The 15699-nt window shown below is 42.4% G+C and overlaps 4 protein-coding genes across 4 annotated transcripts; all 4 read right to left on the minus strand.

Annotated features, from left to right (window-relative positions):
• Positions 1-1038: 1038 nt before the first annotated feature.
• Positions 1039-2066, minus strand: LOC140255145 (UDP-glucuronosyltransferase 1A1-like). Its single transcript, XM_072342476.1, has 2 exons — positions 1165-2066; positions 1039-1080 (listed from the first exon to the last, which is right to left on the minus strand). Exons 1-2 carry the CDS (start codon positions 2023-2025, stop codon positions 1039-1041), a joined length of 903 nt encoding a protein of 300 aa, XP_072198577.1. The 5' UTR covers positions 2026-2066.
• Positions 2067-2460: 394 nt separating this feature from the next.
• On the minus strand, positions 2461-3815 carry LOC140255146 (UDP-glucuronosyltransferase 1A1-like). Its single transcript, XM_072342477.1, has 2 exons — positions 2964-3815; positions 2461-2475 (listed from the first exon to the last, which is right to left on the minus strand). The coding sequence occupies exons 1-2, from the start codon at positions 3813-3815 to the stop codon at positions 2461-2463; spliced, it is 867 nt and encodes a 288-aa protein (XP_072198578.1).
• Positions 3816-9471: 5656 nt separating this feature from the next.
• On the minus strand, positions 9472-11007 carry LOC140255147 (UDP-glucuronosyltransferase 1A1-like). The gene is made up of 3 exons (XM_072342478.1): positions 10106-11007; positions 9908-9959; positions 9472-9551 (listed from the first exon to the last, which is right to left on the minus strand). The coding sequence occupies exons 1-3, from the start codon at positions 10964-10966 to the stop codon at positions 9472-9474; spliced, it is 993 nt and encodes a 330-aa protein (XP_072198579.1). The 5' UTR covers positions 10967-11007.
• A 2702-nt stretch (positions 11008-13709) lies between these two features.
• Positions 13710-15492, minus strand: LOC140255148 (UDP-glucuronosyltransferase 1A1-like). The gene is given in 4 exon segments (XM_072342480.1): positions 13710-13727; positions 14035-14912; positions 14915-14940; positions 15467-15492. Coding segments are annotated over 4 exon segments (948 nt in total).
• Between the last annotated feature and the right edge of the window lie 207 nt (positions 15493-15699).

Here is a 15699-nt window from a genome sequence, read left to right on the forward strand (position 1 = left end):
CTTGAATGCCCCATCATACACCCACAGAATGGTAGAATCACAGAATATGTGGGTTGGACGGGTCTACAAATCTCAAACTGTTCCAAACCGACTGCCACAGGCAGGGTAGTCAGTCAGTGGATCATGTTTCCCACAGGCCTGTCTAAAATGGCCTTCAACAACTCCTGGGATGGAGCAGCCACGGCATCTCTGTGCAGCACGTTGCAGTGACTGGCCATTCTCTGAGTAAAGGAATTCAGGCAATAGAGCACCTTGTCCTACTTTCCAGAGTACCTTACAATACCAGGTACAAAGTCCCATCACAGCCCTTCACTAGAAGAGCAAAGAATTTCTCCTGTACTCAGCGCGGCCCTGCAAGAAATTCAAGGTGAGAAACACAGAAGAACACTTCTACAAGACTTGCATCAATCTCCAGGATCTATCATGTTACCAAACCTTCTTCAGGCTTACAACATTGATGGCATCTCAGATATCACATGGTCATTACCAAATAATGTTTGACTGTGGTCTGCCTGTAAGTTAAACACAGATGCTACTTCATAGCTTGAGTGTCAATGACACTTAGGATCCTTGTAGAATTCTATCTTTGGAAGTACCCTCATGCTTAGTAACAATTTTACTGACAGAGAAACCGGTAGTATGGCAGCAATGGTGCCCCAGGACAGAAGCCTGCTGTGTTTTTCTCAATAAATAATAGACACTACTCCGAATATTTGCCAAGTTGAATGATTATATCTGACTGTGAGGCTTTGACAGTCCCTCAGATTTTCAACTACATTTCAATCACTTTCTGTGAGATCCTTATGAGAGTAATAAAGAGGTTACTCTACACCATACAATTCATATATGGACAACACATAATGGAAAGCAATCTCTTACAAAACCAGCGTTCACTTGGCAGATAAATTTACCTCACATGCATTTGCTTTTGAAAGAAGGTTGAAGCTTTCAAGATGGACACTTCCCTATGCTTGCCACTCACTTGCCTATCCTCAGCCGACTGGGAGAATGATGTCTGACAAAGGTAAAGAAAGCCAGTTAGAAACCACTTGTTGCCACTACATTGAGCATAGTTTGCAACTGAAAAGATGGAGCAGAATCCATAGAAAAACCAGAAACAGAGAAGCCTGTCAGAACAAGAATTAAGAACAGAGCACGACCCACCTGAGGTAGCTGCTTGTGAGCACAGTTTGCCCCTCCAACCACAATCATGTTGGGCATCAATGGCCTTGGATATTCTAACACAAATTCATACCTCAGAAGCCATAAGGACGCCTTACGAAAGATATCTAGCATGGTCACATCTCGCTGAAGGAACTCAGAAGCCAGTTCTTCATATGGTTTAAAAAGAAAGTCACATAGAAAAAGATTTGAGGCATCGAAGATGACATTCTTCACACGCTGGAGGAAGTTCATGTGATCTGCATTGTCTGTAAATGGCCTGGGGACATAAGAAGGAGGACTGGGACACTGAGTGGCCTCGATATCAAATCCACATGGTATCAACCTCATGAAATACACAGAAGGGACGGAAAGATGCTCAGCCACTATTGCTCCACATGATATTACGGGGTCTGTTATGACAGCATCAAAGTTACTCTCCTCAAGATATCTGATGAGCTCTTTGTTGTGTAGTAACTGTTTGCAGTCTCTGATGGTTGACTCTGATAATTTTTTCATATATTCACGTACTTTAAAAAATCTTTTCAGAAATGATCCTTCTTCAAGTGCCACATTTAAAAATGATTGCAAACTGTCAATCATCCCTTCCTCTGTGATAGAGGATGGGTAGGTTTTCAAAACAAAATTCTCCGATGGCTTTACGTTTAAATTGGCTTCAGGTGCAACGACGACTATTTCATGTCCTTTCTGCTTCAGAACTTCCAACATTTCCAGCACGCTGAACCAGGGACTGCCATCCACGGACACCACCAGCAGTTTCCCACCTGCAGCCAAGCTGAGCACAGACAGCAGCAGAAGCAGCAACACTGAGACTTGTGGATGAGAAGGAAGTACCAGGGCCATTCCTGCAGAGATGTGGGAGTGCTGCACAGGAAGAAAACTCTGGGCAGCTCTGAAGCAATAGCAACAGCCCTGTGCTCTTTAAGCTATCTGCTCCATGCCATAGATTTTGATCCTTCTATAACATAATTGCTGCATGGTAAATGTTTAATCACTTGTTTGCTTAAAAGCTGGATAGCAAGCACTAGAGTTCAGCCAAGTCTGTGGAGGGGTTGTGCCACTGCACCCACCAGCTACGCCTCATCTGTTCCTTCTAGAGGAAGAGTGGTGTGTGACCCTGGAAGGAGGCAGGAGTGACTGTGTGTGGCTCTTTGCTTCTAATAGCCTTGCTCAGGATTTATCTTTTGTACCCACAGGAGATCTGTCATGCCCACATCACTGTTGTGCCTAGCAGTGGCTGCTCTCTTTGCTCTGTGCATGGCCTCTCCCTCTGAACATTCACCTCTGGATGGCCTATGGACAAACAGATGATTTTGAAAGAGCTGTTCAGGATGCTGTCTGGAATGAGGAGGTCAATGAAGACAGAAGCACGATACCAGGTTTGTTTGTAGGGCAAACAATTCTCACAATGAGGAACTTCCAGTGCATCACAACAGAGAGAGAAGGGTTACCTTTTCCTCCTCTCCCTTCATCTGTTCGATGGCTTTATTGTACACTAACAGTAATATGAAATTATTGAATGGATGTATTGGAAGGAACTTTAAAGCTCACCCAATTCCAACCCCATAGCACAGCAGGGTTTCCACTCACTAATTCAGATTTTCTGAGCCCTATTCCAAGTGACCTTCAAGAACTGTAGGGCTTGTGCATCTCACTTTCTCTGGGCAGCATGTTCCAGTGCATGCCCACTTTCTGATATCACATGGTCATTACCTAGGAAAATGGTGTAAACACACAGTGCAGCCATAGGAAAGTAGAGGGAAAATAAAAGGATAACTAACCTTTGGTAACAGTTTTTCCTGAGTGCAGGTTATGCCTCCGATCATGACCATGTTAGGCATTACAGGCCTGGGATACTCAAACACAAAGTCGTATTTCATAAGCCAAACAGACGCATGGCTTAAAAGTTCAAGCAGCGTTGCCTCTTGTTGAAGGAATTCTTTGATCAAATGATCATATGGTGAATAAAGAAAGCTACAGGTTAGAGTACTGCTCAAGCCTACTAGGAGATTGCCCAGGCGCTGGAAGAACCCCATGCGATCTGTGTAGCGCGTGAAGAACCTGGGAATGTAGGAGGGAGGATTTGGGCAGAGTGTAGCATGGAAGTCCAGGCTGCATGGCAATCCCCGTACGAGGTACACAGAAGGTATGGAGAGGTGTTCAGCCACTATCTGTCCACAGGGAAAAAAAGGATCCATAAAGACACCATCAAACATGCTTTCTTCAAGGTATTTCATCAGCTCTTTGTTAGAAAGAAGCCTTTTGCAGGAATCAAAAAACATCGTCGTAATATTTCTTATTTTTGAGAACTTCTCCATGAAAGGTTGAGGCGTGAAACTCGTATAGCCAAGCTTTTTAAATTCTGCCTCCACAAACTCCCTGGTGTAAGACACAGAGTATGTTTTCATGGTATAATGCTTCGATGCACCTATTCGCAAGTTTATCTCTGGAGCAACAACAACGATTTCGTGTCCTCTGTGTCTGAGCTGCTCCACAACCAGGCGCATGCTGAGCCAGTGACTGCCATCAATAGGGATAACCAAAAGCTTTCCACCGTCAGAAAAGTTCCTCAGAAGCAGGAAAATCACAGCCCAGGAGGCAAGAAAATGAAATCCTGGATGCAAGGAAGCCATTTCCCTTCTGTAGAATGTCGGCTACACTCCATGTGGATGCAGAGATCCCAAAAGCGACAAGGAATGGCTTGTACTTTGCTCTTCCGTCTTTGCTAAGGTAAATGTTTAATTCCTAATGGTCCATGAGCAGAAATTAGGGTAATTTTTAACTTTAAGTGAAGGGTGAATTGGTGATTTGCACACACAGAGAAAGCTTTGGACAAATGGGTACTGGGAGATATAGTTGAGTGTTGGTGTGAACATTAAGGCATTCAAGTGCTGGAGGGACAGCAATAGACAATGTCTACTGCAACACTGAACAGAGCCATAAATGGGAGGCAATGCCTGACCCAGCAGCCACTGTCAGTGCCCACTGATTAACAACCCATGAAAGCTGAACTCCCTGCCTCAAGTCTGTTCAGCTCATTGGTACAGCACTTGTCACAGAAATCTGACCTTTGGATTATTTTGTACCACTATAAACAGAAGTAATGATTGACAGAGATCTGATAGGCAGCAGGTTGATAAGGCTTATCTTCACATTTGTTTCTGTATGGTAGTAGTTAACGAGGTGAAAGCCTTTGGTCTGCAGTATTAAACGCGGTGCAAACATAGCAATAATTTCTGCAGTTGCAACACCACTGTGGTGTGAAATGTTGAATAAATGACTGACATCTACACTACTGACACAGTTCACTAGGGAGATTTAAACGGGTTACAGAGGGAGAGTAGATAGCTAGAAACTTGAAGACTTCCTTTTGAAATCATCCCCTCATATGCTGTCTTACACTGCTTCTTACAGAAATTCAGAGCTAAAGCAGCTCTCTTTATTGTGTTTGATCACAGACACTATTGAGTTTTGGGTTATTCAATCACACTCTCTACCGCACACCGTGAGTGTTGGGTTTTACACACAGAGTGAGTTTCCATCCTTTCCATCCTTTGTCCAGCCAGGTCTCCTGCTACTAATCAATATTCCACAAATATTGCGGATATTTAATCTTCTAGCATACAATTATTCTGTCATTTATCTAAATTCAGCATGCATGCCATGAGTGTGTAACTTTTTGGTGATGAGCTTAGGCCAAGCTAAAATATGCCGACACAGTTATGTAGTTTAGACATCTTCATTTAAGCTTTTCCTGGCAGAAATCATTTAGGTGCAAGCTAAGCACATCTGTAAGTTTTTGGCATGTAAGGACTGGAATATTGGGTGGCTTGTAGTCTATGCTACATTGAAGACCACACATGAAATGAACTGAATAGAATAGAGAAATTAAGCAACAACTGGTCCACAGGGAAACATGGGATTCATCATAATGGCATCAAGTTTGTAATCCTGGAGATATTTCATTAACTTTTCATTACATTAAGAGATGCTGACAAGCAGATGAGAACACACTGGCCAGTTCTGATACGTGACTGAGTGAAAACGTAACTATTTCTAGAAGGGAAGGGTCAAGAGCACATATTTTGCCAATGAAGTGAACATGCTCAGCATATATCTGGTACTTCCATATACCTGCATGGGGCTGCTGGCAGGAAAGAAAAGCTTCTTATTTCTACCAAACATGATATAAAAGGGAAAAGCAGTTGTATGTCATTTTGTAACTTGTTCTTTAGTCGTTAGCTCTATAAGGTAAGTTGATGGAGTTTGAAGACCACATTTTAAACCGTGGTAAAAAACATTTATAAGAGTGGCACAGAATGATCTTAGGCGAGGAACATTTCCTTGCATTTAAGTCACTTAAATATCCTTGCATGTAAGTTATCTTCAATGATTCAGCACAATTAGCACTGAGGTTGATTAACAGAGGTAGCACCTGTTTGTAAGAGGATTTTTCTGTGTTAAGGTAGTTTGAAGTGAGTCACTGTGCACTTGACTAACCCGTGCCAGATTCAAGACAAGAGTACTGCTGTCTAGTTTTCATGGCCACTAAACTTCTCTAGAAGGCTTATAATAAAACAGTCATATCGTTCAGCAGTGTTGCACTATGGACACAAAAGCCCAAAACCCTTTCCCTCCAACACCTTTGCTAGGAAAAGCATCCAGAGTTCACATACCAAGTTTGCAGCAGTACACAGGAGCATGCATGCCTAACAGTGGTGTCACCAAAGTTTGGGTAACATATTAACCAAAAGCTTTGTAACATAAGCAATGACAAAGCAGAATATGCTGTCCTTGCTCACCAGGGACCATAGGAGTTCATACGTAAGTGGCTTGAGGACAAACTTTTTTCTGAACAAAATGATGCATCAGAAAAGGCAGCCCTTGATCAAGAGGGAATGTTAGAGTTAGTAAATTTCAGGTTTGGGCCAAAAGAAGAGCTCTAATACCTAGGGAACTGGCAGCTTTGAGGTTTAGTCAATTCTATGTAGTTTTAATCCCCGCTCACATTTCAGACAAAGATGTATCTATCTGTGTAACACTAATAACATAATGCAATAACACAACATTAAAGAGATTGAACAAACAAACAAACAGATAAAGCATTAAAGTTAACAGCATGTGCATCAGAGTGTAAAGGTTGTGTCACTGGATTTTAAGCAACACACAAACACCTTGCAACAGATTTAAGTGTACATGAGTCCAGAGATTGAAGTCCACTGGCAGAACAGGGAGTTCAGCCTCTTCCAAAGGTGAAGGAAAAAAAGAGATATCTACCTGGAGAAAATAAGACGAAAGTACAGTGTTGAGTGTCAAGGATGTACATTGGGAAGAGCACAGTAAATACCCCCATTTGGAGGAATCAGTGTTTATCGATTCATAATTCTACTAGTTCTAGCAGTCACAATGTCTCTCCCATTAGCCGTCCTTTTAAAATTCAACCTGCTGGTGTTGATACTGAGGTTTTTGGTGCGTGGTATGAAACAGTATTCTCCTCTGTTTATTTAAGCTTTCTGCTTCCTCATTAGAGTGTTAGTTATAGGTCAAGTAGTGGAAGAAACAGTGTGTATCAGTTCCCCTTTCACCTTCTCTACTCTTTCCAGGATTTATAGACCGCTGTCACAGATTCCCTGCTGTAGCTCTCTGTAAAAGTTTAACCACAGTTTATTCCATCTCTGCTTTTCTAGGCTGAATGCCTACTTTGAATCCCCTTCAAAATGTTTCATTTGTACTACATGTATCTTCTTAAATAGAAGTATAAATAAGAGTTAGGGATGTAGAGTAAATGTGCAATGACAAAGCAGATCAGAGGATGAACAAAGATCCCGTCAAACAAAACTATCACACAGAAGATGCTTAGAAACAGCAAATGCTGCATCAACAGCCCTGAGTGAAAAAGCCGTGAGATATCTGCTCTAGTTTCAAAGCTGTCGCTTAGCAGAGAGTACATGACCAATGAAGAGTTACCCAGAGCCACTTACATCTAATAGACTTCATTTTTTACTGACATGTTCAGATGTCTTCATTGAAACAATATTGGCACCTCTCAATAAAGAAAAAGCATCCTGAAATGCTGCATGGAGGCAGGGGTTGTTTTGGATAGGACTGTGCTTCAGACACATCAAGCACCAGAGGAGCAAGAAGTCCTTAACAGACACAATCAAAGGGGAATTTTGGTGAAGTTTCCCAGTGAGACATGTGACAGCCTGAAGAGCTGGACATCAGAATAACCAGTATCCTTTATGGCTGCTACACATGGCATGTTCTTGTTATACAACAAACTAGGCCTATTGTCATGAAAGCTAGGGGAGGTAGATTAAAAAAAAAAGCTATTGCAGAACATCCAGGGGCGGGCAATGAAGATGGGGAAGAGTCTGCAAAGTAAGAAACGTGCAGAGAAGCTGAGCTCCCTTGGTCTGTTCAGCCCAGAGAAGAGGAGGCTGAAGGGAGGTCTCTCATGGTGGACCCCAGCTTCTCATGGCTGAGTGGAGGGGCAGAGCTGAGCTCTGCTCTCTGCGGGCAGTGATAGCCAGGGGAAGATCCGGTGGAGGTGAGGAAAAGGCTGTGCCCCAGAGGGCAGAGAGCATGTAGCAGCACCCACAAGGCACTTGCTGCAAATAAAACACAGCTGGAACTGAAAGATGCTCAGCCAGTATCTGACCACAAGGTAGTATTGGATCTGTAAAGACAGCATCAAGCTTACTCTCCTGAAGATATCTGATAAGCTCTTTGTTGTATAGTAATTGTTCACAAGTAGACAGGAATACAGCAGAACTATTATTTTTTATCCTTTGTTATGCTTTAATAAATCTTTCCAGAAAAGATCCTTCTGCAAATGCATTCTGACCAGTCCTGTGGAATATGCCATCCACCTCTTCCTGTGTGTAAGGGACTGGGAACATTTTCATGATAAAATTATTTGTTGGCTTTATATGTAAGCTGACTTCAGATGCAACAATGACTATTTCATGTCCTGTCTGCCTGAGCTCATCCATCTAACACTTCCCATGTTCTGAGCCAATAATGCCCATATACGGACACCACCAGCAGTTTCCCAACTGCAGCCAAGCTGAGCACAGACAGCAGCAGAAGCAGCAACACTGAGACTTGTGGATGAGAATGAAGTTCCAGGGCCATTCCTGCTGAAATGTGGGGAGAGCAGCACAGGAAAAAATGTCTGAGCAGCTCTGAAGCAATAGCAACAGTCCTGTGCTCTTTAAGCTATCTGCTCTATGCCACAGATTTTGATCCTTCTATAACACAATTGCGGTATGGTAAATGTTTAATTACTGGTATGATTAAAGGCTGGATAACAAGCATCACAGTTCAGCCAAGTCCATGGATGGGTGGTGACACTGCACCCAACAGCTATGCCCCATCCTTTCCTTCTAGAGGAAGAGTGGTGTGTGACCCTGGAAGGAGGCAGGAGTGGCTGTGTGTGGCTCTTTGCTTCTAATAGCCTCACTCAGGATGAAACTTTTGCACCTACAAGAGATCTGTCATGCCCACATCACCACTGCAACCAGCAGCAGCTGTTCTCTTTTCTCTGAGCATGGCCTCTCACTCTGACCTTTCATCTCTAGAAGGCCTATGGACCAACACTGGATGTGAAACAGCTTTTCAAGGTGCTGTCTAGAATTAGACAGTTTGTCTGATGGACAGACCACCCATACAACAAGATACTTCCAGCACCTCAGAGCAGCCTCAAAGGAGTGAGAGTGGGCTTAGCATTGTCCTCTTTTGCCCACATCTACTTGGAGACCCCATCATATACCCACAGAAATGTAGTATCACAGAATGGTTGTGTTGGATCCCACCCAGTTCTGAATTCCCTGCCACAGGCAGGGTAGCTACTTAGTGGGTAAGGTTTTGACAAGTCCTGTTGAAAATGGTCTTCAACAACTCCTGGGATGGTTCAACCATGGCTTCTCTGGGCAGAATGTTCAGAGTCTGGCCACTCTCTGAGTAGAGAACTCAGGTAATAGAGCACCTTGTTGTACTTTCCACATAACCTGGCAAAGCCTTTGGATAATAGGTACTAAGTCCCATCACAGACCTTCCCTTGAAGAGGAAGGAATTTCTCTCCTACTGACTGCAGCCCTGGAAGAAATTCAAGATGGAAAAAAAACAAAAAACCCACTTTGATAATGCTGATGCTACTCAGCAGGATCCACCATGCCACCATTCCTTCTAAAGAAGGTTCACAACATTGATGGTATGTCAGATACCACATGATCATCACCACGAAAAATTTCTCTGATGTCTGCCTGTAAACACAGATGCTGCTTCTTAGCTTGAGTTTTCATCACCTGTGACATCCCTGTTCATCCTGTCTTTGGAAATACCCTCATTCATAGCTGACAATTTCACTGACAAAGAAAGCAGTGGTTAGGCAGAAAGTGTGCCCCAGGACAGAAGCCTGATGTAAATGCCTCAATAAATAACAGACACTACTCCCAGCAGTTGTCAAGTTGAATGATTTATGTGACTGTTTGACAGTCCCTCAGATTTTCCACGACCCTTCGTTCATTCACACGGAGGTCATCATGAGACCAGCAAAGTTACTCAACTCCATACAAAATGTAGTTCAAATGAAAACTAATCCATTACAAATCCAATGTTACCTCACAGATAAGTTTACCTTACATAGATTTGCTTTCTAATACAGGTTGAAGCTTTCAAGGTGGAGCACCACTCCATTGGTATATATAGAAGGGACACTTACCCACACTTATCACACTCACTTGCCTATCCTCAGCCAACTGGGAGAACGATGTCTGATAAAGGAATGGAAAACATTAGTAACAACTTGCAGATGCTCACTTGAACACAGTTTGCAAATGAAAGGATGGAACTGAATCCACAGAAAAACTAGAAACAGAGAAGTGTGTCAGAACAAGAATTAAAACAGTCTACAACCCACCTGAGGTAGCTGCTTGTGAGCACAGTTCACTCCTCCAACTACAATCATGTTGGGCATCAATGGCCTTGGATATTCTAACACAAATTCATACCTCAGAAGCCATATGGAAGCCCTGCCATAGAGATCTAGCACGGTCACATCTCGCTGAAGGAACTCAGAAGCCAGTTCTTCATATGGTTTAAAAAGAAAGTCACAAAGAAAAAGATTTGATGTGCCGAAGATGACATTCTTCACACGCTGAAGGAAAGTCATGTGATCTGTATTGTCTGTAAATGCTCTGGGTACATAAGAAAGGGGACCGGGACATTGAGTGGCCTCAAAATCTAACTCACATGGTATCAACCTCATGAAATGCACAGAAGGAATGGAAAGATGCTCAGCCAGTATAGCTCCACAAGGTAATCCAGGGTCCGTAATGAGAGCATCGAAGTTACTCTCCTCGAGATATCTCATAAGTTCTTTGTTGTACAGTAATTGTTTACAGGCTATGAGGTTTAAGTCAGAGACTTTTTTTATATTTTCACGTACTTTAAAAAATCTTTCCAGAAATGAGCCATCAACAAATACATCCTTTAAAAATATATCAAAACTGCTATCCGTCTCTTCCTGAGGGATGGTACCTGGATAGGTTTTCAGGATAAAATTCTCTGATGGCTTTACGTTTAAATTGACTTCAGGTGCAACGACGACTATTTCATGTCCTTTCTGCTTCAGAACTTCTAAAATTTCCAGCAAGCTGAACCAGGGACTGCCATCCACAGACGTCACCAGCAGCTTCCCACCTGCAGCCAAGCTGAGCACGGACAGCAGCAGAAGCAGCAACACTGAGACTTGTGGATGAGAAGGAAGTACCAGGGCCATTCCTGCAGAGATGTGGGAGTGGTGCACAGGAAGAAAACTCCGGGCAGCTCTGAAGCAATAGCAAAAGCCCTGTGCTCTTTAAGCTATCTGCTCCATGCAATAGATTTTGCTCCTTCTATAACATAATTGCTGCATGGTAAATATTTAATCACTTGTTTGCTTAAAGGCTGGATCACAAGCACTAGAGTTCAGCCAAGTCTGTGGATGGGTTGTGCCACTGCACCCACCAGCTACGCCCCATCTTTTCCTTCTAGAGGAAGAGTGGTGTGTGACCCTGGACGGAGGCAGGAGTGGCTGCGTGTGGCTCTTTGCTTCTAATAGCCTCACTCAGGATTAATCTTTTGTACCCACAGGAGATCTGTCATGCCCACATCACTGTTGTGCCTAGCAGTGGCTGCTCTCTTTTCTCTGTGCATGGCCTCTCCCTCTGAACATTCACCTCTGGAAGGCCTATGGACAAACAGATGATTTTGAAAGAGCTGTTCAGGATGCTGTCTGGAATGAGGGGGTCAATGAAGACAGAAGCACGATACCAGGTTTGTTTGTAGGGCAAACAATTCTCACAATGAGGCACTTCCAGTGCATCACAACAGAGAGAGAAGGGTTACCTTTTCCTCCTCTCCCTTCATCTGCTTGAAGGCCTTATTGTACACTAACATAAGTGTAAAATTATTGAATGGATGCATTGGAAGGAACTTTCAAGTTCACCCAGTTCCAATCCCATAGCACAGGCAGGGTTTCCAATCATTAGATCAGATTTTCTGAGCCCTATTCCAAGTGACCTTCAAGAACTGTAGGGCTTGTGCATCTCACTTTCTCTGGGCAGCATGTTCCAGTGCATGCCCACTTTCTGATATCACATGGTCATTACCTAGGAAAATGGTGTAAACAAACAGTGCAGAGATGGGAAACTTGAGAAAATAAAAGGGTAACTAACCTTTGATAACATTTTTTCCCAAGTGCAGGTTATGCCTCCGATCGAGACCATGTTAGGCATTACAGGCCTGGGACACTCAAACACAGAAATCTGACCTTTGGATTAATTGGTACCACTATAAACAGAAGTAATGATTGACAGAGATCTGATAGGTAGCAGGTTAATAAGGCTTATCTTCAGAGTTGTCTTTCTATGGTAGCAGTTATCAAAGTGAAAGCCTTTGGTCTACAGTACTAAATGTGATGCAAATATAGCAATAACTTCTGCAGTTGCAACACAGCTGTGGTGTGAAACGTTGAATAAATGACTGTCATCTGCACTTTTGTATAAGCAACGACAAAGCAGAATATCCTGCCCTTGCTCACCTTGGACCATAGGAGTTCATACGTGAGTGGCTTGAGGACAAACTTTTTTTCTGAACAAAATGATGCATCAGAAAAGGCAGCCCTTGATCAAGAGGGGATGTTAGAGTTAGTAAATTTCAGATTTGGGCCAAAATTTTTGAGATTTCCTGAATATGGCGACTTTCAAATGAAGTTAAGAAGACCTAGCTGTGGTATGAGACAGTGGGGATTTTCCACTTCTGTCCTCTGATTACAAGAAGAAAGGGAAGACAAAGCTTTTGGGCTGCTTCTGCAGTTGCTCTGCTAATACTTTTGAGAAGAAAAAGAGAAAAGATGATGGAGTCAAACTTTTCCTGATAGCAGTCATAGTATGATGTCAGGAAGCTTGCTGCTTCCTCACTAGAGTGTTAGTTATAGGTCAAGTAGTGGAAGAAACAGTGCATATTATTTCCCGTTCACCTTCTCTACTCTTTCCAGGATTTATAGGCCGCTGTCACAGATTCTGCTGTAGCTCTCTGTAAAAGTTTAACCACAGTTTATTCCATCTCTGCTTTTCTAGGCTGAATGCCTACTTTGAATCCCCTTCAAAATGTTTCATTTATACTACGTGTATCTTCTTCAACAGAAATATAAATAATTAAGAGGCAGGGATGTAGAGGTGATGTAGATGTAGATGTGCAATGACAAAGCAGATCAGAGGATGAGCAAAGATCCCCTCAAACAAAACTATCACACAGAAGATGCTTAGAAACAGCAAACGCTGCATCAACAGCCCTGAGTGAAGAAGCCATGAGAAATCTGCTCTAGTTTCTGTCTCTTAAACGAGAGCACACAACTGATGAAGAGCTACCCAGAGCCACTTACATCTAATAGACTTTAGTTCTTGCTGCTGTATAAAGTCAAGAGCAGAATTTGGCATAGGATATTGGTTCTTCAACCAGCAGACGGTAACAGAAGGATCATAAGCACAGGTTCAACCTCTAAGTCAACACAAATCTGAAAGAGCGAACTAGGAGTTTTACAAATAACCATAACAGTGCTCACATTGAAAAAAAAACCATCTTCTGCTGTTCTCACCACCTTTTATACTCCCTACCTCTTTCAAAGAATTCTTCAGATGATGGCAGAAGATATTTTGGGTGTGATTCTGAGCAATAAGATTAGATTCAGACACTCTACACATTTACATAGATGTCATCTGGGATATATCTGTTCCAAACACAATTTTTATATTGTGATACACAAGTGTCTTCACCAAAACAAGTACTGTCACCTCTTGGTAAGTGAAAAGCAGCTTGAACCTGTTTACACAGTTAAAGAAACCTTTCTAACTAAATGACACAAAATTCTATAGTAAAATAGTAAAAATAATAGTTAAGTAGAAGAAAAAAAAAACCAAACACTAGAGCATCACCCATGTGAGATAACTTTTCATGAGTGTAGGTTATGCTTCCAATTACGATCATTTGGCATCAATGGTCTTGGATAATGGAACACAAAGTCTAATCTCAAGAGCCAAATAGATACCTTGCGTAAGAGATCTAATACAGTCACATTTTAGAACAGTTACCCAGAGCTAATTAAATTTGAAATACTTAATCTTTTTAGTGAAATATTTGATTGTCTTCATTGAGTCAACTACAGGCAGTTCTTGGTAAAGAAAAAGCAGCTTGAAATCCTTTTGACAGCAACAGCTAAAAGAGACCTTCCAACATAAAGTGTGCACAACACCTCAGTGTACATAAAAGCCCACAAGAATGACAGTAAAAAAAAAACAGATGACCCACCTGAGTTAGCTTCTTGTGGGCACAATTTACTCCACTAACCATAATCATGTTGGGCATCAGCGGTCTTGGGTAGTGTAAAACAAAGTCTAATTTAATGAGCCAAATGGAAGCCTTGCTTAAGAGACCTGGCACAGTCACATCACGACGAAGAAACTCAGAAGCCAGCTTTGCATATGGTTGAAACACAAAATCACATAGAAAAAAATTTGATATTTCAAAGATGACATTCTCCACACGCTGGAGGAAGTTCATGTGGTCTGTATTGTCTGTAAATATCCTGGGGACGTAAGAAGGGGGATTTGGACATTGAGTGGCTTCAAATTCTAAGCCACACGGCATTTGCTGCAAATAAAATACAGACGGAAGTGAAAGATGCTCAGCCAGTATCTGCCCACAAGGTAGTAACGGATCTGTAAAGACAGCGTCAAACTTACTCTCCTGAAGATATCTGATAAGCTCTTTGTTGTATAGTAATTGTTCACAAGTAGACAGGAACACAGCAGAACTATTTTTCAGCCCTTGATATGTTTTAATAAATCTCTCCAGAAATGATCCTTCTGCAAATGCATTCTGACCAGTCCTCCGGAACATGTCATCCACCTCTTCCTGTGTGTAAGGGACTGGGAACATTTTCATGATAAAATTATTTGTTGGCTTTATATATAAACTGACTTCAGGTGCAACAACGACTATTTCATGTCCTTTCTGCCTGAGCTCATCCAACACTTCCCGCATGCTGAGCCAATGACTCCCATCTATAGGCACCACCAGCAGCTTCCCACCTGCAGCCATGTTGAGCACAGACAGCAGCAGAAGCAGCGACACTGAGGCTTGTGGATAGGAAGGAAGTACCAGGGTCATTCCTGCAGAGATGTGGGAGTGCTGCACAGGAAGAAAACTGAAGCACTGAAGCAATAGCACGAGCTCTGTGCTTTTAGGCACTCTGCGCTATGTCATGACTTTTAATCCTTCAACAAGGTATTTGCTGCTTAGTAAATGTATAACCTTTGATTTCATAAAAGTCTTGATAACAAGTACTAAGTTCAGGCATTCCACAGGGGACTGGTTAGTCTGAGGAATACATCAGCAAAACGTCATTTATTTCTATCAGAGGAACAGTGAAATGAAGTGTTGGAAGGAGGAAGGGGTGGTTCTGGGTATGACTGTGACCCAGGTACATCAAGCATCAGGGGAGTGCAGTCCTCGCACAGATATAGTTATTCCCTCTCAGGCCTGCTAAGACTTCTTCTAGAATGATTTTTCACAAGACCTGCTTATTAGGTAATGTCCTCCCGTGTCTTCCCTGCACCCACCTCCTTCCTTTCCTCTCTGATGTTTATTGGGAGATCTGTTCTTCCACCTTCAGGGCCAAATATTTCACATTTCTTCTGACTGCACTCATCTGCAAGCACACGGAGACACTGACACCTACCTAGAAGAAGCACCAGCCACTCTCATGAACAGTGCTCTCAAATAAACATCTTAAGCTGTTCCCATCACCTTTTCCTACCACTAGCAAAGAAGCTGAATTTCTTAGATGGTAACAGTAGGTATTATAGGTGTGGTTCTGAGCAACAAGGAACAAATCAACACAGATGTCAGCTGAGATATGTATGTTCTAAACACAATATTTATACTGTGATATTCAGCTGTCTTCATCAAAAC

The sequence above is a fragment of the Excalfactoria chinensis genome, chromosome 7 (genome assembly GCF_039878825.1).
Source record: "Excalfactoria chinensis isolate bCotChi1 chromosome 7, bCotChi1.hap2, whole genome shotgun sequence".
Taxonomy (NCBI): domain Eukaryota; kingdom Metazoa; phylum Chordata; class Aves; order Galliformes; family Phasianidae; genus Excalfactoria; species Excalfactoria chinensis.